The sequence below is a fragment of the Pseudopipra pipra genome, chromosome 7 (genome assembly GCF_036250125.1).
Source record: "Pseudopipra pipra isolate bDixPip1 chromosome 7, bDixPip1.hap1, whole genome shotgun sequence".
NCBI classification, from domain to species: Eukaryota; Metazoa; Chordata; class Aves; order Passeriformes; family Pipridae; genus Pseudopipra; species Pseudopipra pipra.
The window spans coordinates 18,278,804-18,300,766 of NC_087555.1; the positions used below are offsets into that span (position 1 = coordinate 18,278,804).

The 21,963-nt window shown below is 41.1% G+C and overlaps 1 protein-coding gene and 1 long non-coding RNA gene across 24 annotated transcripts in view; one reads left to right on the forward strand and one right to left on the reverse strand.

The window, feature by feature from the left end:
* Nucleotides 1–15,668, reverse strand: part of LOC135417144 (uncharacterized) — a 42,827-nt gene extending 27,159 nt beyond the window's left edge. For 16 of the 23 annotated variants that reach the window (XR_010431926.1, XR_010431923.1, XR_010431922.1 and 13 more), the window contains exons 1-2: nt 2,704–3,408; nt 625–689 (exon numbers count right to left, since the gene is read on the reverse strand). Coding sequence is in view for 1 of the 23 variants with exons in the window: in XM_064660812.1 (XP_064516882.1) it covers nt 625–689; nt 2,704–3,323 (685 nt within the window). In the remaining 22 variants the exon portion in view is untranslated. The other 7 variants (XR_010431930.1, XR_010431929.1, XR_010431928.1 and 4 more) reach the window with 4 other exon arrangements.
* LOC135417146 (uncharacterized) lies at nt 5,975–20,882 on the forward strand. The gene is made up of 7 exons (XR_010431934.1): nt 5,975–6,386; nt 6,687–7,004; nt 7,895–8,008; nt 8,655–14,469; nt 15,745–15,949; nt 17,359–17,484; nt 18,936–20,882. It is a non-coding gene; the product is annotated as an uncharacterized LOC135417146 (long non-coding RNA).
* The last annotated feature ends 1,081 nt before the right edge of the window (nt 20,883–21,963 follow it).

Here is a 21,963-nt window from a genome sequence, read left to right on the forward strand (position 1 = left end):
TCTGAGGAAAGTTACAGTGCTTGACTCAGCTGCCTGGGTGACTGCTGGCTGCTTTCTGAAATCAGAGGTAGCTTGCCTGCTGTTCTGTATTTTACTAGTGCAAGTCATCAACCTAGCACAACTATACTTGAGTGATAGATTTGACCCTACTGAAAACCTGCTAACCCTCCTCTGACCAAACTACCTCCTAATGCCAATGTAAGGACTTCTGCTTAGCCCCTTTCATTGCCCTTGTGTAATGTCACCTTTAATGAGACATTAATTTCCTTTTTTTTCTTTAGATAAATTTCTAACATATCTACTTCAGTGTGCATTGAAATATTTTTATAGGCAATATGTAGGGAATCCATTAGCAGGAATCAATTGTCTCACTTCTGCACTGCTTTTCAGACACAGGGGCATTTTGCTAATATGAAATACTTGGCCATAGAACAGTACAATATACTAGCTCAGCTGATTTATTGAAACTATATTTTTGAGGGCTGGTTTTTTTCCTTTGGTGACTCATGTAATGTGGTGCCATTTAAACACTGTGTGTAGAACACATGCTTATTTGAACACTTCATTATTTGGCTCAAAGTAGTACAGTATATTGTTCTGTTTAGGGAACAAGTTTGAATTTACCATTGACTCCGGAGAACTTCACAATGTATTGTTGGGTCAAGGACAGGAAGCTGCAGCAGAAATAGCTATGGAAAAGGCATCAAAAGAAGGCCACTGGGTTACACTTCAAGTAAGTCAAAGCTCTTCATTACATCAGTGCTGCACTGCAGTGTTAAAAACTGAAGCTTTTCAAAATAGCATGTGCCCAGATGAAAGAGTACTAAATAGTGATTTAAAACTTCCTTTGTCTTTGCCACAAGGGAAGCACATAACTTCATCTGTATATGCAAGTATCAGTGCATATCACATAAAATATGAATTGTGTGTAGGGAGTCAACTAACATATTTTCCCAAGCACACGGTATCTGATTTACTAATTTATTATCCATTAAAAAAAATCCTTTAGTAAATAAATGTGTAGCAAAAAGAATTGTTACGCTGTATAATCAGATGAATAGATACAAACAGGGAAGATTGCTGTCATTATGCAGTGTATTGTGCTAAACAGATGCACACGATTTTTTTCAAATATTGTGCAATATGAAACTGCTTCCTTATGTCTGGTTTTTCTTGTATCAATAAAATGTTTCAAATTTCAAATCAATAGCTCACTAGGAGGCCTATTTTTTCCTCCCTTCTCCCCCCTCTCCCTCCCCATCTCTGAATATTTATTTTGTAGTAAAGTGGCTGAACACATTAGAGAAATTACTGAAGAAAACCAGGGAAGGAAGTCAGCAGGATGATCGGTTTTGAGTGTGAGGAACCTGCCACTTCCCCTAAAGCATATCTCATTCCCGGGTGGATTTGGAAAATCTCACATTAAAAAACCTGATAAACTACAACCAGTAATAATGCCTGATCACCATGCTGCACTGGATAAATTTGACTAGGCAAGCAAAACACCACAGAAATAAAACTTTAAAAATGTGATCATTGAACTTCTCCTTTTAAAGCCACTTGAAACGGTGAAGTCACTAAAAGCCTTTACAGGGTATGCAGTAATAAAGCAGGATGCATTTAATTTCTTAAAGATTTGTTCACATATCCTAGAATGACTGCACATCTAACAGCAAAAAGAAAAAAAAAATCAAACAAGAAACTACTTCTTTTCATTTTAAAGAATCACATACAGTTTCTAGTTAAGTACATGCCTGTGCACGTGGGAATGAAAAATTTGCAGTCACTACAGTTAATTACTGTAGTACAGAATAAGAATTTTTTTTGGTTTTGTCTAGCTTAGTTTGATTTATCTTGAAATGTGAAACCATGCGGTTTTGTGTCTCTGCAATATTTTTTACATATTCTGAGCATGTAGTGCACAGAATTAGGTCTTCAGCTGAGGTAAATCAGTGAGGTTCACTACACCAATTTATATTGCTAAGGGTTTGCTCCAAAACGTTTGCATAGTACATAAGAGGAAAGCATGGTTTTGACTGCTAGGTTATGATATTTTCCTCCATCCTTTTTAATCTTTGTTTTTGGAAGGCTTTTAATTAAAACAATTTTTGTTACTGACTCTTAAAAGATACAAACATAGGTGTATATAGGTAGTAATCATAAGCTATGATCAAAGATATGGTCAAAGAAATCAAGTATCTCTTTGGAATACATATCTGTACTAAAGAAAGAGCATCAACCTGAATGCTAAGAAACTCTCCAATTACAAAAAAAAAAAATAAAATAAAAAAAATTAAAAAAAAAAATTGCTTTTCGACAGTATATTCTAAAAAACCTCTGTGAAAATTATAAAGGCTTTTCGTCTTTTCCTCTTGTTTAGAATAACCTCTTCCAGCAATAAAGATGGGAAGAACGGCCAGCCACCCGCGCAGCGGAGGGAATGTCACCCAAAGTGCTGACAGACATACGCACAAAGAAAGCCGCGGCTGCAGCCACGGCGACCACACGTTTGTCGCCAACTTCTGCCGGCGGCAGTGGCTCCGCCAGCCCCGCAGCCCGCCGGCCCCGCCGAGGGCCCGGCCCCTCGGCCCGCGGGGCGCCGCCTTCCCCGCGCCCGCCCAGGTGCGCTCGGGGTGCCGGACCGTCCCCCCCCGGCCGGCGGCTCTGCCCGAGAGGTCGTCACCTCCTCGCTCCCCGCGGTACCTGCCGGGCGCCCCAGGCAGCCGCCTGTGCCCGTGCCCCTGCCCGTGCCCTGCCCCGTGGCGCGGCGGGCCAGGCCCGGGGCCGGGGCCGGGACGCGTCCGGGTCAGCGGCGGCGCGTTCCCGGAGCCAGAGCGCCCCCTGCCGGCGGCCGCTCCGGCGGTGCCGCGGGCCGTGGGAGGCGCGGGCGGGGGAGCGTGGCTGTGGCTGTGGCTGTGGCTGTGGCTGTGGCTGTGGCTGTGGCTGTGGCTGTGCCCGGCCCCGGGGGAGGGAGCACCCGGGGAGAGCGTGTACCCCCCGGGCCTGACCCCGGGCAGCGCTGCGGGGGTGTGGCGGCAGCCCCGACCTCCAGGGGAGGTTTCCCTCTCGCAAACGCTCGTGTTAACGCTGGAGTGGGGGCGTACGGGATTCCCCAGGCAGGGCCGCACCCCCGGCACCCCGCTGCCAACGCCCAGGTGCCGGCGGGAGAGCTTGTAGCCCGCCCCCGGCCCAGAGCCTCCCGCCCGGGCGCCTGCCTGTGTGAGCCCGGTCGTTTCCAGCGCAGATGGATCAGTTTCAGCAAACCCGAGGCGCATCCCGCACTTCCTCCCGCAGTTTCTACCGGGGGGACAGGGGTGTGACATGAGCAGGAGCCAGCCCCGCAGAGGTCACAGTCCTGCGGGGCTGGGGCGACCCGGCCGACCGCAACCCCGGGATCGGCCCGCCGAGCCGGGGTTTGTGCCTGGAGGAAGCAAACGCGGGCATGAACGGGCACGCTCTGCTACTCATTTAAATGGCCACAAGCACACGGCTCTTCCTGAGGAATTACATTTTAAACAGACTTGGCCGTTTAATAAACCAGCCCCTGGCTCCCTGCAGCGGTGACCTCTGATCCCTTAGCAATGCAATGATTCCTTGCAGTGCTGTGCCCGCAGGGCTGGGGCCGAGCGGCGATAATGACCGAGGGGCCGTGAGCGACAAAACTATTCGGTAAGAGGGAGGCAGAAAAGCCCTCTCCCTTCCACCTCTGTGGGGCATTTGGTGATTATCGCCGCCTGTGGCGGTGGCCATGCCTGGCGGACGGAGGGACCCTCACTGAACTCGGGGTTTGTCAGATGGTGATGGTGGCAGGTAGCAGGACAGCCCCTTCCCAGCCCATGCACGCCAAGGGCGGCTGACAAGGAGTGGCTCACAGCCCCTATCCTCACTTAACACATTTGCCATCTCACCTCCTCCTCCTCCCCCGCGGCCCCGAGCAAGGCAGGTGTAGGAAGCTCCCAGCGCCACATCCGCACCCTGTCCCTGAGATAGAGGGGCGCCGAAGAAAGAGGCGGGAGTGCATCAGGCCCTGTGCACACAAGGCAGCAAGCCTTGGGCTCCCATTTCTCTCCTCCCCAGGCGCCGGTGCCCCCAGCTCACCTGCAAGCCTCGCACCATCCAGCCGTGGCTCTCCTTCCCCGGCTGCCAGGAGTCTCCCGCTGCGAGGAGGAAGGAGAAGCATCAGAGGAGACATGGGGAACGAAAGGACGAGATCAGAAAAAGGAATTAAAGAAGGAAATGTAGCGAACACTAAAAACAAGAGGAGGAATTTTCCCGGGGGGGGGAGAGGGAAGTGCCACTTACACGAGCTTTTTTTCTCCTACAATGTCTGCAAAAATTCTGACAATGCATGTGCTCGTTTTCCCTTTCCCATCCCACACAAACCTGTTGTTGTTTTACTTTCATTATTTCACTTTGTTGCATCAGAAATGCTGAATCATAAAACGGGGGTTAGTGAAAATGGTATTTATCTTTAAAGGAATAAGCCCCACATTATTTTAAAGATCCCCACGCTACTGCTGTTATTATTATTATTATTATCATCATCGTGCATCTTGGCAGGTTGAAAGGTATCTCAGAACAGTAAGAATTCAGCAGTAATTTAACATCCCACAGAAGTACTTTAAAAGCATCAAATAGCATTTTGAATTTTAAGTCAGTACAAGTGTAAATAAATGGATGTACTCCCACATGTCTGTTGTTTTTAAACTTGTGGTGATACTAAAATATTTGCCTAACAGCTTTGAGTTGCAGCAGAATTTCAGCTCATATATACAAATGCGTGTGATATTGAATTAAAGCATTTGTCATTCTTTTTCCATAAAAGACACAATTTGGTTCTCAGCAAACCATTTGAAATAGAAATTATGGTGATGATACCACAGCTCCATTTTATTTTATGGTACTCTATTGATTTTCAAATAGACAATACATGTATTTTTGTAATGGTCTAAAAGAAGATATTCTGCCTTTTTATTTTACAGTCCTTATGCTATTACCCGCTTTCATTTCAATAAAGGATGGCATTTTTCAGAGATGCTACCATAAATTGCTTCATTTAATAAGTTGCTACACAGAATAATAATGTTACACCAGAGAGCAGCACTTTGTAATTTGGAAGAAATAATATTTTTCTTTTCAAATATTTCTGTCTCTTTATTTTTTAAATTAAAATTATCTTCTTGCTGTTTTCTTTCAGAAGGATAATCTGATTATTAGAAAATTCTTTTTTCTTTTTCTTGCAAGCATTGGAACTTGGATGTGACATAAAGAGGCTAATTAAAATGGGGAACAAATTAGATTAATTTCCACGGATATAAAAGTGATATAAAAGTCTTGTTCTCAACAGTGACTCCATAATAGAACAATTTCATTTATGCCTAAGCAGGTCCTTATTCTGTCTAGTGAGGATTGCCACCAGTGTCTTACTGACAAGGTTTTTATTATTTCTTTGACAGTTTGATAGTAAGTCAGTGCTTGCTTCTGGGTTTTCAGTCTCTTCAAACCTGGATTATGAAGGCTACTATAAAAATATGGATAAAATGCTACCTCCCCAGAGCCCCATCCGTTATGGCCTGCACCCCAATGTGGAGATTGCTTTTGTAATAACTGCAAACAACATGCTCCATATGCTATTAGAGCTGCAATTCAAATACTCAGTCACTGGGAAAGGAGTCTCCCAAGCTGTGGAAGACAAGGTCAGTCAAAACATAGAGCAGGCTGCAAATTTGTCACAAGATGGTGTGATGTCAGTGGTTTTATGTTTAGGGGCTTTTTTCTCTCCCGTGGCCTTTTTTCTCTCTAATTCAATAGAATTAGACATTTTCATACCTGTTTTTTACAGGGATTCAATCTTAAATTTGCAATGAGGGATCTCTAGTATACATGAGCCATAACTATATGCATTATTTTGCACCACAAAGAAAAAAGATCTTGCTAGACTGTTACAATATATTAATAGTGTTAGGCCATTTAGGATCCTTTGTCAGGTTGCAAAATGCCATTATTTCCAAACTATAAGGCAGAATTTGCTTTTCTTCCTAACAGCATGGTCCTGCACAAGTCTTCCGCTCCTTCTCTATTTCACAGGATAAATGCTCCACATCCTTCATACTGTGACATGAAGGCAGTAGAAGTGCTTTCACTACATAAAGATACACGATGTTTATAATTTCCTTTACATTTGTGCAGAAGTGGATACACAAGACACTTGCCTCATGCAATGTGGTATCTCTTGAGGATGAAGGCAGAGCTAGATGACATAGAGAAAAAAAAAAATCTTTCAGAAGAAAGTGAGATCAGCTATTTAATCCAAACACCAGAAGAATGCTACTCACATAAACTGATTTGTTTTCCAGAATATGAGACTGGATATGCTCATATATGAGGTAAGGCATTCTCTTCAAGAACTTAATTTAGGTTTGAAGATATGTGTGCTTTGCTTTACTAATCTCAGGGGATGCATGGGTTTAAACAGCATGAGTGTAGATGCCCGTAACAGGCATTGTGAGTGATACTTGGTGAGCTTATTTCTGATTTCATTGATTAAAAAGTTGTGCTTTCATAAGCTGCCTACTCCAAACATATAACTCATCTCCATATATCAAATGATTTGTTTTAATTTGTGTGAAAAAAATTATCATGAAACTACTCAGAAAACTAAAATCCTCTATTTCTCTGCGTACTAGGAAGCAAAATGCAAAGCCCTTGATTATGGTCTGACTCCTGTTCCAGTGCAGACATGGAGGTAAGGTTGGGACATTCTTCTTTTCTGCCATTGCAGAAATTTGGCTCTTCTGTTTACAACTGCTAGTTACAGTGTGTGTTCACATGTGTTTTGGGCAATCCATAGGAGAGAAGGGAGCTGTTTGATGCTTTAGAGACCCTCTGAAAACAAACTCTGCTTCATATAGATCCCCGCTGGATAAGGCACACAATCCACATTGTGTTAAATGCCATCAGTATGTGGCATTTGGCTGTCATTTGGAGATCGCCATTAACTGCAGGTAAAGGTGCAGTATCAGTAACACCCAAGTCCTGATCTCACTGTGCATGTATTGAGTGCGATGAACGAGGTAAGAGGGACATGGGGAACTCATTGCATATCTTTGACAGTTTTTGGTAATAGTATGTCTCTCAACGTCAACGAAGTGCTGAGTAGCAACATGTAACATTCTTAACCAGAGACAGCCAAATTTTCATAATATCTAGAAATCTCAAACAGTGATGCACTAACATTTAATATATGTTCAACCATGGAATTGGGCAACCAAGTAGCTTGCTAGCATTTTACACAGACAATTGTGGTATATGCATGCAGAGCTCTAGTTAATGTATACCACACCAAAACTAGGTACTGAAAATCTAATTCATAGGGCTAGTATTTTTAAGGGACCTCCTTTTTCACCACCTGAAAAATTACCTTTCTTTCGATCTTTAATTCAGAGTAACAAAACATGGGCATTCAAATAGCCATTAGTGCAAGCAAGCCAGCAGAATAGTAGCTTGATTGCATGTACAATTTTCTGTGGGATATCTGAAAGCAAGTTAGTAATTTGGCCCTTTATCATTTTCTCCCTGTACATATGCGTAGGTGGGTGCTTCCATGCGTACGTATATGAATTACTATATCATATAATTACTTAATGCAATTAGAGTGATTCTAAGAAATACAGAAACCCCAGAACCTACACTCTTGTTTTTCTAACTGTTTCCCCTTTTTAAAAAATAAATTACTCACCCCAGTTGCAAGAGCCAAAATATTCTTTACACTTGATGATTTAGCTACCTTATGTGTTTTTACTGGGGAAAAAAAAGCCCTCTATCATTTATCATGTCATCTTATCACAGTCTCTTTGTGAGACGCAAATAGCACACTAATGTTTTCTTTTGTTAGGGTGAGTTGGCAATCTCCTCAGAGATGGAGCAACTACAGACAGCTCTTTTTTTTGATAATCTTCCTGACACTTGGATGAGACTGGCTTATCCATCAACATACAGTTGCTCAGTGGTAAGTTGCATGCCAACAGTCATTCAGTATGGATGGCACTTCATGTCCATCATAAAAAAATAGAATTCAAACTAAAGAATTTTTTTGGCAAATATCTTACCTTCTTGTGTAACTCAGAATAGCTTTTTATCATAAACTGATATTACCAGTGTTATGAAAAGCAGAAAGAGCCTTGCATTTACCTTGCCAATTACTGCAGGCTTTGAAAGATTTCTCTAGAATTTGCATTCCCACTCCTTCCTTGCTTGCTTTTGTCTCGAGCTGCGTGCGTTGATCAAATAGATTTGACAAGTGCTGTAGTACATAGTATCTCCTACTAAGAAGACCAAGCTTGGTTTCTTGTGTCTTTTGGGATCAGAATTTGTAACAATAGAACGGTACTGCTCTAAGCTCAAGGGTGAAATGGTCATCAGAAGAAGTAGCAATTAACAAAGCAGCTTGCATTAAGAACATAGAAAAGTTTCAGAGCAAGCAGTGGGGCCATCATTTTTCTGTTCATCTTAATTGAACGTATTTTAAGATGTGTCCCTCTACCTAGTCTACACAACTGTTTTGTAATACCAAAAATGAAACCGTAAACAAGAAGTGAAAGCCATCCAATGCTGGCAGATTATTTACTTGCTGGCACACATTCAACTCTCCACAGGAGCCTCCTGAGTAAGGCAAAGAGCCACTGACTGATGGAGTGAACGAGGACTGGAGAGCTGACCAAAGGACAGGAAAGCTCTGCCAAGCACAAAGACAGGTAGCACTAGAAGGCAAAACAAGCCCACTCTTCTGAGATCAGTCCAGACTTCTGAGAGATCAAAAGTGGAAGAAGAAATCTTGTTCATCAGAAGACACATTGAGAAGAGCATCAGAGGTACATTGTAGTGAAGATCAATCATAGCTTTACAGATTTAAATGCTCTTTTAGCTTCCCTTGATGGAAAACTAAACCACCATAGAGATACTGTGATGTCTGTGATAAATATATGTCCTGAAGACAGAAGCGTTGCCTAGGGGATATAATGCAGTAATGCTAAATTACAAGCTGTTTTCCTGAAGGACGACACAGCTGCTTACTTTAAAAAAATGTATGGGGGAATCAAGCTGGACCTTATACTCATGTTTGGACAAAAGAGGGTAAAAGTACCCACTGATTATATAAAAGCTGTCTTGTAGAACTAGTAGGATTTAAGGTGACAGGTTATCTTTTACCATCAGGTGCAAAATGCAGTGAGTCACCAGGGAGCAAAATCATTGCTGTGACACTGTGCTATGCAGCTGGGCTCCAAAACAGCCTCTCTGCTGGAACAGAGCATGTATGGGGATGGACTGCAGAACAGGTGAAAGGGAGGTCTGCCATGAGCACCGGAGAGGTTATGCATGAACATGACTAGTGGTCAGCTTTGCCTGGCCATCAGACCCTTGGGTTTGGGGAGATGAAGAAAAAACACAAAAACCAGACTGAAAACAAAACTTGAATCATTGTCTTGTCTAAAACCCCACAGTAATTGTTGTCTGGAGCAGGAGCCATGAGCTTCCTTCAGGGAAGAACATCCTCTCTATACCACTCTGTTATGCACGCTGCAAAGCACAAGAAGGTCTCAGTCATCATGATAGTTTTATCCTCCCCGTTTTTAAACCCCTCCATCTCATATACCTACCTGACATGCCTATCTGAGCCATCAGAAAAAAACCCTTTGATTTCTAATCAGTTGCCATTTCAAAGTAAGGTGGGACAGGGTGAGGAGGTAAATGGAAAAAATCTGAATATGTGCACAGTTTAAGTATCTTGGGCTCAGCAAATGTGTCATAAACAGCAAACACAAGTGATTAAATGACAGAGATTATGTCAGATCACCTAATAATCTCAGATCTTCAGTTTATCTTCAGGATCCTTTTCCATGTCTCTGAAATGAACATGAATTCTGTTAATGCTTCCCTTTATAAAGTCATCCTATATGTCACCCAGTGTTTCGTGTTTCTGTGGAGGAGTCGCCTCTTGCCCCTGAGCCAGCAGTCTCCTGTCTCTGGCTTAGAGACAGTCAACTATCCCCAAGGCAGGTATGTCTAGCATTTCTTAACAGCAGCTTGTTAGGAAGCAAGAAGCAATACCAAATACTGCCAAAAAAAAAAAAAAAAAAGGACCTCAGCGAGAAAGGTGGGAATGTGATGCCAGCAATGTTAAATGGGGTAAAAGGAAAAAAAACAAGTTGATAAGTTGATGCTTTGTTTTTCAAGCCATAGAAATTCAGAGAAAAATCCAACAGATAGGGAAATAGAGTGTGGATGGAAGAGAAATATTGGAAACTTGTGTCACAGGTCATCCAGCTTTCTGGAAATCCACAAAAGACCAACAGTGGGATGCCTTAACAGAGGCAAAAATGTTTGGGTTCTGGGCTGTGACTGCATTGACAGGCAATAGCTGCAGCAGGCTGAGGTGACAGCAGCAGTAAATGAGGATTTGAAAGGAGACATTACATGTAGACGGGATGAAGTGCAGGGGCATATAAGGAGTGGAGGGTGGCAGGAAGGGGGGGCAGGAAACCACAAAATGTACGAGCTGCCAGAAGAGGGGATGTTCATTCCCTCTTTGGAAGATATTCATGATAGACAGATACAGGCTAAGAAACTATTCCCTGAAAACTCAGGGTTATGGCACTGACTCCCTTGCAGGCTAGAAAAATACATGCTTGAAAGGAAAAGGCCTTCAGGGTAGGAGTGTTTGTTATTTGGGGTTTTAAACTGACAGAATGTGCTGCTGACTTGTAAGGTGGGGAGGTATTAACTCCTGAGAAGGAGGAACAAAAGGCAGGGATTGCAATCCTGTAAGAAAAGACAAGGAGCATTGCAAGTAGAGGTGGGCTGGTCCAGAGGGGGGGGTTAAGGATATTCATCGAGTGCTTTGAGATGAAACATGCTGTGTGTTCGCAAAGGTGTCTGTCAGTCAAGTGGGGGAGCAACATTATGACAACCTCTCTTCTAGGAGCAGCAAAGACCAAGATTTTTTCCCTGCAAAGCCAGCCAAGAAATTACTGAAATGGCTGTTTTAACAGTCAAAGCTAACAGGGAGAGAACAAAAGAACTCCAGATGCACGTACACACACATCCATCCATCCATCTATCCATGTCCTCCTATGGCCTCCGATGAGCCAACTTCCACTTAAAGAAAGTCTCTTGCATTGGTGAGAAAACAGGCAGCAAATTATTTTGCTGCTGTAAAACTTAAAATTATCTAGGTTTCAGGGACAAGTGTGAAATGGGTGTAACTTGCATGAAAATTTCTGAGAGCACTGTTAAGTCTAATGCACAGGGAATAGCAGAAAAGAGGTTAGATTTCTTTTGAGGGAGCCACTCTTGTTTCCTGAATACTGACTTGCTGTCTTACTTGCTACCTCTCAAAGCACAGCTGCTGCTGTGGCTCCTTGAGATAGACAGACAGGTTCCAGAGGGGCTGATCTGAAAGCCCACAAGCACACAATATTGCTGCACTTGCTGTTATTCATTTGTCAGTATTTAATAACAAATACAAATGCAGAGCTGTGCTGAAATCAAAAAAAAGATACTTCATTTGGAAAAAACTTTTAATATGAGGAAGTTGCTTGTTAAACAGAGAGGAATTTGTTGTTCAGCTGCACTCAAAACACAAGAAAAGAAAAAAAAACAATAATGTGTGCCAGGGCAAAAGTACCACTGTCTTGGCAAGAAAAAGAAACATTTGCAAGCTCCTTTCAAACAATGGGGAAGAAAATGAACTAGAAAAACTGCCTGATGGGCTGCTGAGAAGAATCTTCCTCCCCCCACTACACCCACTGATTTTTGTGTTTTCTTATATCCAGATAAGATAGACAAATGGTACAACAAATAATATCTGACACACAAGTGTACCTACATGGTATCAAGAACAGAATTTAGAGTGGGTTGAACTCCTTGAATTCAATGGCAATCAGATAAGCAGCAAAAATTTAATCAACTACCACTATTCCTTTCCATCAGAAGATACTGAAAACTCTGTGAGCTTTTTCACATAGTTACTATGCCAGTACAGGCTGATACAAACTGAAAAAACGCAATACAAAACACCAAAACTAAATCAAGCCCTGAATTCCAGGTTGAAGATCAAGGTGAGAAGAAACCTTAAGTCAGGCTGTCAAACATCTGAAGTAACAAGTTTTCCAGTGTTTACTCTGGTCATTTTCCCCGTAGTTGATAACTTTAATAAATTACCCCTAATCCTTCATCAGAAGTCTGCCCTTCTTCAGTTTTATCCCAAGTTCCTAGTCGGCAGCTTCTCAAATTGCCCTTAACATTTTGGAGCTATTGTCACATATTGCAGATGAGGGTCAGAATTCCCTATTGCAAAGCTATTAGCTTGTATTTCCTTTTAATCCTTCTCCTACACAAAATAAATATCTAAATATTGCCTGTATCAAAGTAAATATTTTAAAACATACATACTTAACTTGGAGCAGGTGGGAGGGGTGGGTTGCAGTTGTTTGCGGCCTAGGAGCTTCGCTTTACTGGATCCTTCCTAGCGTGACAGGGGCCAGGTGTGAGCTCACACACAGTATTCCAGGTACAAAGTGCATCTAGGTCCTTCACAGCGCCTGTGATTCCTTCTACACCCAGTTTGCTTCTAAACAATTTGAAAGCAAGAACACTCTTTTCAAACCCTCACTGTTCCAGCATTTGCTAAGCAGTACACATTCTATTCGTGAACACTTTCACTGCAGGTTAAAATTCTCAGATGCAGATGATACAATGCACTAAGAAGTATTGGCTGGGGAAAAAAACCCTGTCATACATAGCAGGACTACTGATAATGTGCAGTGTATTACACTACAGCAAAAATGACTAATATCAAAGCTAAACAGGAATGATTTGTATGGTTGAGACAAGTAGAATAAAACATGTATTTTAACTAAATCAGTTTTTAGGAACACCAGGCACAGGTTAATCCTTTATAAATATGTTCACAGAGCACATTAGACACCAGCCCGCCTACACAAAATGAATGCAGCACACACTCTGATGTATTACAGAGGCAGGATAAATGAGGGAACTCTTCTGTGTTTGATCTGGTTCTGCTCTGTAATTCAGAGATACTGGAGATGGGTGGTGAGTTTCTCATTGATCCCAAAAGAACCAATAATCTTGAATCCTGTGAAATGTAAGCTTTGTAGAGGATTGGAGGCTATGCACGAAGGACATTGTAGCTTTAGGGGCATATTCTCTTCTCGTGAATGTGTGTAACTGGCTTTCACAAGAGTCATACATATCCTGGGGAAACTAGACTCTGTAGCTTAACAATACTGAAAATACGTACCTAGCTCCACAGGCACTTATAACGCTCTCATGGTTATATCTGCATCCAGTTATAAAGGACAGATTTCTAGCAGATAATAAATGAACCTGCAAATGAATGTCTTCAGAATTTTGAAACAATGCTAAATTTGACACACATCAGCATTTAAAAATGCAGCGGAATGCAGCCAGAACATCAATCCAAGATATTTTAGATAGAAACCACAGGGCTAGCACATAGATGTGGGAATAATCAATTCAATTCTCCCCCACCCCCCATTCTTTCCAGCTTTTTAAACCACTTACACCAGTCCTTGCTTCTCTGAACTGTATTTTGCATATGGTGGAGGTGTTAATGCACAGTTACTGCACAACAGGGTTGTGAATTTTAGCTAATGAAAGCTTTTAAAGGCACAATGAAATGCTCAGATGAAAGGCAATAAAGAAGTGCAAAGTATTATTACAGCGTAGCCTAAGTTTTACTGAGAGCATTCTTATACACGATGGACACAGCATAAATATGTATTACGGATGATAACCTCCCTGTAAAGGCTAATTCCCACCCCTGAGGCTGCCAGAGGCAAGGGATGGTGGTCTTATAAGACTTAATAAAGTCTCATAACATTTTCATCCTGTTCCTACCCCCAGGAGCTGGAAGAGGACCCCTGTATACATCTGAACCCTTAACGATTAGGATGTCCATCCCGGCATATTGTGGGCACAATTAGATCACAAGGACTGCGGACTAAGATGGTTCAGTGAACATTTAAAGGCAGAGGCAAATTTAGGAAGGAGAGCAAATGCTGTAGTGCCAGTTACAGCAGTTTGGCATACAGTAAGTTTACAGTGTTTGCAAGCAAAGGGAGAGAAATCTGCTTGTCATTTTCTGTGATAATTTTTGCTAAAATCCAAGTAATTGTGCATGATAACAAAAAGGAACAATTAACACAGTTTGTACTTTGCAAAGGTGAGAAAGGGATAGCTGTCAACAGGATGTGGATGAAAGCACCAGTAACTCATTTGGAAAAGATCTAGCACCAGAATAAATGTACAACAGCTTACCAGGCTGAGAGAGGACAGGATCTGCTGGTCTGAACGATGGTTTGATCTGTTACGATGGGAGTGAAGTCTTCAGTTTGAAAAATAATATTCTGCTTCCTGGGTCTGCAAAAGGTAACACTGTTGTAAAGACTGCATTCCTCTGATCAGCTGCCCTGTTACACTGATCATAGTCTATGTGATCTGTAGTCCCCTTCCTTTTCTGCCTCTGTTTAAATAAAAGATTCCAGCTTCATTTCAGTTATTATTTGCATGTTTTTCTTAACAGTTTACTCTCAGCAGCTTCTGATTTAACCTTATGTGTTCTGAAGTTTGGGAAAATGCTAGAAAGAGAATTTTTAGATTGGTACCTAACATTTTCAAAGTAATAGCAGGCTCCTCACGCACGCATCTCATGTTCCACCCTTGGTAAATGTATTCTAACACTCTACTTACCTGCTTTAAAAGGACTGGCATGTTGAACCAGCTGGCCTTTTTCCACAGCTATAGCTTTTCATGTTATATTCTGCTCTTCCAATTTCTGTATTTTCCCTGGATTTTGCAAGACAAAATGCAGAAGTTTAAAGGCTCATAATGTTTATGTGACAAAATCTTACTGCTAAGTACAGTATTACTGGTGGATTAGTTTAATGCAATAGCATAATATAATTTAATTATAGTAATAGTGCACAGCAACCATCTTACTACTTATGTCAGATTGTGAGATAGCCTCTCTTAAAAGCTTCATCATTATTATTTAGTTTTTGGTTTTAGTTTCACAGTATCCCCCCTCCACACAAGTAAATTAATGTCATAGGTGTAGAAGAAGAAACACTGGGTAAATTGCTCCCATTTTGCCACTGTAAGATTCCCTAAGAATTCACGATACTAACTGAAACCCTCTTTTGCATCATGAGACAATAGTCAGACAGCCTGTGGTGAAAGCTTGTAGCCTTCCCAGACCTGAATTCTGCAATTAAAAAAAACCCCAAAACAGGTCACCAAACAACCAAAGCACAAAACCAAATAGGAGCATTTTATCACATCTATCTTTTGTATTTACCTGAGAGCTTTTAATGTAGATTGATCCAAAATCCTGTGCCAGCCACTAACAACTTGTACATTCATGTAAACTATTGTAGCTCAGGGCTTCAGTTTTTTCAGCTCACAGCTTCCACTGATTTCAGCTGTGGCTGACAGCAATTCTGAAAATCCAACCCACAATAATTCCTATTTCTAAAGTGTTTTCTCTCTGAAGACCACAGAATTTTCTATCAGTGTTAATTTAGCCTCCAGAAAGACAGAAAAATGTATCTTCAGCCAGCACAGCTGTATGCAAAGTGAACATCTGTCCATTGCCAAATTCGGTTCAGCTAATAATAAAAAAACACACTTTATTTTCTTTTTCAGACAGGACCAGACTGCAAGGGAAAGCCTGGAGAGGATTTCCATGCTTTAAAAAGAGAAACAGGGGAAGACTGAATTTCCTGAGGTCACTGAGGAAACGCATGGCAGTGCTAGGAAAAGAAGCACTCGAGCAGCCGAGATACCATCTTCACAGCCAAAAACAGATGGGTTTTCTCTGCAGTGTGACATAACAGCAAAGACAGAGCAGGTCTGTGGATTTTGTGGCAATGAAGTTAAATAAGGTTAATTTCTGGGTGGTTGAGAGATGTTTTTGTAATTGCATCACGGCAAAAGCTCTTCTTGCCTTATTTCAATAACAAAAAGCCAGATAACATGAATTAGCTAAACCACTGCAAACCACTGCTTTTTAAAGGGGGTAACAAAAAGGTAACCTTTTCTTGAAACTATGGTAACTGCAAAAATAGTCCTGCTGTATGCTGACCTGTTGCTGATCATTGATGAGCTTGTCTGAAGCTTTGTATGTATTTTCAGTGTATACATTTATTTAGGTATGAAGCTAAAGCCATAAAGGCTTTCAGGCTCAGTACTGTAATGCTTGACTCTTAAGGGCACTTTCAGCTTCCCATAGCTCCACAAAAGCCAGCATCTCTGCACAGAAGCAGGTTGTGTGCAGGGGACCTGCATTTCTGCTTCTTTCAAGGGTTTTGGCAGATGACTCCAGGGTGAGTGGACACTCTTTTCTCCCCTTTGACTTCACAGTATGTATGAGTGTCTGGACGTATCCATTGCCCAGTGGTTCCTTTTAGTACAACATACCAGTATAAGGAGGAGATAAATCGTGCTAGATTTTCCCACTCTGTTTCAAGCCCCAAGAGTACATTTAAGAGTTCTGTGCTGTGAGAGATAAAAATTCACAGCCTTTTCATTTTGGGTGATGTTTGAACCCAGAATCAATCTTTTGCAGCAAATACTTGCTAAAAGCTAGCCTATTCACTGTTTTGCAATACCAAAGGCCACCTGTCAAATCTATGGCACCTCTACAAGCTACAGATAGAAACATAACTATGTGCCAATGCACTTTTGCATTAATTTTGGCATGCAGCAGAACCCCTTTCTCTAGCTAGCCTCTGCTACTGCAGCAACACCCTGTACTCAGCAGAAACCTGGACTTTGATAGAAGTGACACAATTTTTACACCTTCATGCCTTGCTGTTATTCATACTGTGTACCATTTGCTACCAAAAGTCTCTGCATTCCTTAAAGCTTTGTCTCAGAAAAAAGAAATTCAGGTCAAACCCCCCTGCATCAAAGCAAGCTGGTGAGGGATTTCAACCTTTGTCTTAGCTCTACATCTTAGGTGACTGTTCTGCAGATTTAAGGGCACTAAGAAAACACTGTCCTCTTTGCTGTGTTTTGCATGAAACTTTATTACAACAAGCAAGAAGCTGTTCCCAGCCTAAGATCTACTACAGTAAATTAGGTCACCTCAGCTGCTTTTGTAGCAAGATGATGTACAGAAGTCTCTTCCTCCCATTGATAACATTGTTCCCTTGCCTATAGGTGTTGGTTTGGAAACATACCTAGAGTTACCCTCTATTTAAAGTGAAACTCCTGATTATGAGTCTCTCTGCTATTTTTTTTCCTCTCTTTTTTTAGTTTAACCATTCCGGTGCAGTGAACAACTTCCGCGCTGCTGTGAGCTTGACTCCTAGCCTCAAGATCTCACCCTCCCTAGTGTTGTCTGGATATCAATTTTTTTCAACCCCCAGTCCTTCCTCACAGGTAGGAAGCACATCACAACTCATTAGTAATTTACTGCTACAGTAATTTTTATAATTACTGCCAGGAGGCCTCATTAAATTTGATCTAATGAATAAATATTGTATTTTTCAACGTGATTACCAGAACAGCTTAAGCTGTGTGCCATAAACAATTATTTTCTTCAATATGCAGTATGTCAGTAAGTATTGATTTTTATTTTGTAAAGAATTTACTGCATTTTTATCCATGGCTATTAAGCAATAAATAGCCAACCCTCTGAAGCCTCAATTGCCACAGAGTAGATGGCAAAACAGAATTTGGGATATCTGCTGCAAAAGGTAAAATAATGCACATTAATAAAGATAAAGGGTTTGTCTAGAGGTTAAGAAGGAGTGCTCTAATATGAATGTCTCTCCTAGCCCTCAAGAAAGCAGCCTGCTTTAGCCTGGAGTCTCTGACTTGCAAAGCAGTGATACCAAAAAATTTTAGATGTATTACCAGGATACAACAAAGCATTTTATCTCAGAGAACTACCACATGAACAAACAATCATGCCTTATGTTTCATTTGCTTTTAGAGCAATTGATCAGATCAAATATTCTTCTTACAGGTTTAAGAAAAATAAAGAAATATGCAATACGCTGAACATGAACCTATAGTTCAAATCAAGGCTGCAAATAATATTTACTTTCCAGCATAATTTACACCTTTTTCAGCAATTGCAGACTTTAGCATACAAACCTCTTTGAACTGCAACAAAAGACGTACATTGGCAATGTCTTAGGAAATTCATCAGAGGAGCTCAGCACCAAGGAGAAAACCCTCTACATTTCTGTCATCTAAGAATGTTTTCTGCACCTCTGGTTACATGGTACTACATTAAATAAATCCAATTCCCTAGCTCAAGCTACTTAAATAATTTTAAAGTAAATTTATCTACATCAATGAATATCACTGCTGGCCTGTGACATCAGCTTTTTTGTTTAAGCAAAACTTTTGTTTAAGGCAAAAGAAAAAGGGGTGTTGGTAAACCTAGGGTCACTAGGGGCAATTCATATACCTGAAAGGATTTTTTCTTATTTATGGACATTTTTGAATGATCTGCATTTTTCCCCTTGATTGTTTAGTTTAAGAAAACCTGAGGAGTCTTGAAATTGTTAGCTCAATCTCCCACTCCATGTCCTTGCTGTGACCAAACTGGGATCTGGCCTTCACCAGATTTCACTGGAACAAGAACAGTGCAGTTACCAACCTGTAACTATGTCATCAGCACAGCCCCTTTGGCTCTCACCAACATGCAACGATTCCCCTTATACATTATCCCCAAGTAAACTGCAGGCAATTAACTCTACATAGGACCTCAAGACTTAGATCCACCTTAGTTTTTGCTTCACTTAATAACTTCTCTGTTTCACGACACTTAACATCTGCTCTCATAAGGTCTCTTTATACCCACCTTTCTGTTGTGACAGATGTGGAGGAAGCTCAATCTCACCAACACTGGATGAAAACTACCTGTGTTTCCAGATAGGCTGTCAAACAAAGCATAACCTCCCTCATCTCACTAGTGGTGGGATTTGGTGGCACTTGCTGAATGATCTTCACACAAAGAGCAACCACAAGACAGCTTCTCTCCCCTGTTTGTATTTTCCCAGAAACACACTAACCACAGCACTGCAGAGATCAGTACAACTACAGGTAAAAGTAGTAGCAACCGTGCCCTGGTCTGCCACTTCTAGTACCTCTCTTCTCTCCAGTGACTTTTCTGAGGAATAAAGTCCACATGGTTAAGGTGCCGTGCAAACACCAAGAAATCATTGCTCAGAAATTGAGGCAGAAAAAGGTTGAGGTGTTTTTAACTGTGGAGGAGAGTTGAGTATTTTGTACAAACTAACCCATTTATCATAGGGACTTCTGAGAATCCCTTTTACAAAATCCATGTTGTCTTGCATATTGTACAGCAAGCTGTGGCATACTGGGAGGTGCAAAGGAACCCAGCAAAGGTTCTCTTACAGGAATCACATTTCCCCATGGATTCCAATATGTTAAAAGTATAATGTGACATCTGTACAGGGGAAAACAGAAGCTAGATTTCAGCAGTCAGGCTTAATTAGCGACTTAGTTAAGCCTGATAACAGCCAAAATGTTCATCTCATCCAGAACTTTTCTTCAGAACTGGAAAAAAAAAATCAGATGCTAGACATGAGATTTTGGAAACTGGAAAACCAGGTGAGAATTAAAAAAAAGCAACTAACAGACTGCAATACTCTCAACTCCCTTGCATCAGCTATAATGCATAATATACTTAATAGCGAGCCTAAAAAATAAACTAATTCTGCTTGCAAGGAGAAAGAATGTGTATCTCCAGTCTGTGCCTAGTAGCTACCCAGAAGAAAAAAAAAAAGCATTATTCCTTGCTATGGGTAAGTCTGCATGTCATGATGAAAATTAATTGTAATTATGTTAAGAACATTCAAGCGTTAATTTTTTTCTAAAGCCAAATTTAGCTATGTGAGCGAATGTGGTTTTGGTCTTGCAGCTACAGGAAAAGTGACTTGTTTAAGATCATACCAGCAGGCTTTGATAGAACACTCTGTATTCTGTAACAGGCACATAGATATCATGTATACTGTATATTTTTATTTGCTGGAGGTGCTCTTCAGAGCTTTGTAGTACAGATGCTGTTTTCTAGCCACACCAGCCATTTAAAAACTAGAAGTTACTTCACCCAGAAAAAAACTAGGATTATATCAAAGCATTTCAGTTCCTCACAACAAAACTCTGTGCTTGGTTTCCAATACTAAAATTGTAACATCACAACTTTTTCATAAGAATTAAATGGAAAGAGAAATAAAGGGGGAAGAAAAAGCTTTTAGAGTGTTAACTCTCCACGGCAGGAGGAAGCCAGCATGGGCATTGAGCTCGGCACACTCATTCCCTTCTCCCTGCTGAAAGGGACACAAAAAGAACTCTGGCTAAGCATTTATTTTTCTGCTAATGTGAAAGTTTTCTTTTAAAGAGGAAGCAGATTGAACAGAGCACGAGAAAAGAATTTGACTCTGGCTTATTTCCAAAGGGGTTTTTTTTCCTGATGATTCACTGTTATCACTTGTATTCACATTACAACCAGCCTCAAAAAGAAATACCCAAAACCAAAACCAACCCCCCCAACAACAAAAAAAAACCCATAGCACAAAAGCACTAAGAAATAGGATCTCTCCTACTGCTAAATTCTGCTAATAAGCTATATAAGAAGAGAATCATGTAAGATAAGAGTGCCTATGTTCAGTCACATTTGAGTAGGAACATTGCTAAGCCTCTAGACCTGGAACTTTAGAGCGTATCTAAAGATGGTGAATCTCCAAGGCATTAAACAAAATGGTTGGCACCGATTGAACTTGTTTTACTTCAGCTATATAATAAAGTACAAAACATCTACATATCTCTGAAGTCTAAAATGTTTAAATTTTCAGTACAGTCTTTCCAGTAGTTTTATTTTCAAACAGGAGTTTGTTTGGATATCCAGGGAGGAGACATAACTGCTAATTCTCTGAAAACATGAATAACAATTTTTATTTGTGGGAGATCTCTCACCCTCAACCCTAGTGTCACTCAATTGTGAAGTTTATGTAGCAATTCACAAACCACTTTTGCATGGGCATTCAAGCTAAAAGGCCCAAAGGAGTGCTGGTAGTTGCTTTGTTACTGTATATGTGACTAAAAGAAAATGGCGATGCTTGCCATAGGCTTCTCTTACTTAAACCTCTTGACACAACCGAGCACATAATTTCATTCTCCCTCCCTGCAAGGATATTGGCGGTACAGGATGTAAAACTAACTGGACCCCAAACACAAATCTCTAATTTTGTATCTGCTTTCAGGAGTAGATACAAGTTTTACCTTTAGACATATTCCAATGGAAAGACTGTAGCAGAAGGTCTCAACACAGCTGGATCTACTGTTCAGCTTTTTTTTTTCTAATTCAAGTGATTAGTACAAACACCATTAAAGTACTACTATTAGACAGACTGATACAATGCTTTCTTACCCCATCCTGATCATACCATGACTTCTGGTTTATTTTTTTCATGTAACAGAACTATCTGCCATCCTTGCGATCAGAGCTCAATCCTACCTGGAAGAAAGCCTGTACCAAACAGCAAAAGTAGATCTGATTTAATATGACTGTAGCTCTGCTCTAGACACATTTTCATACAAATTCAATATCCACAACTTCTTATAAGTATCAGTCACAATAGGATTCCTAGTTCCCCTCTCACCTCCCATTTTCAGGACTACTACCGCTAGTACCCATCATTACATTTTTGAGTTCAAACATACAATTCCCCTACTGTTTGCCACTCCTAAAGCGTTTGTGGGGTTAGGAGCCCCAGGATTATCACTTAGAAGAGGAGTGACCCAAGCATAAAAGGGTGGTGCTGTCCTCTCTTCAGTGTTTGGAGCCCATACATTCATATACATCTATGACAAAGCCCAGCA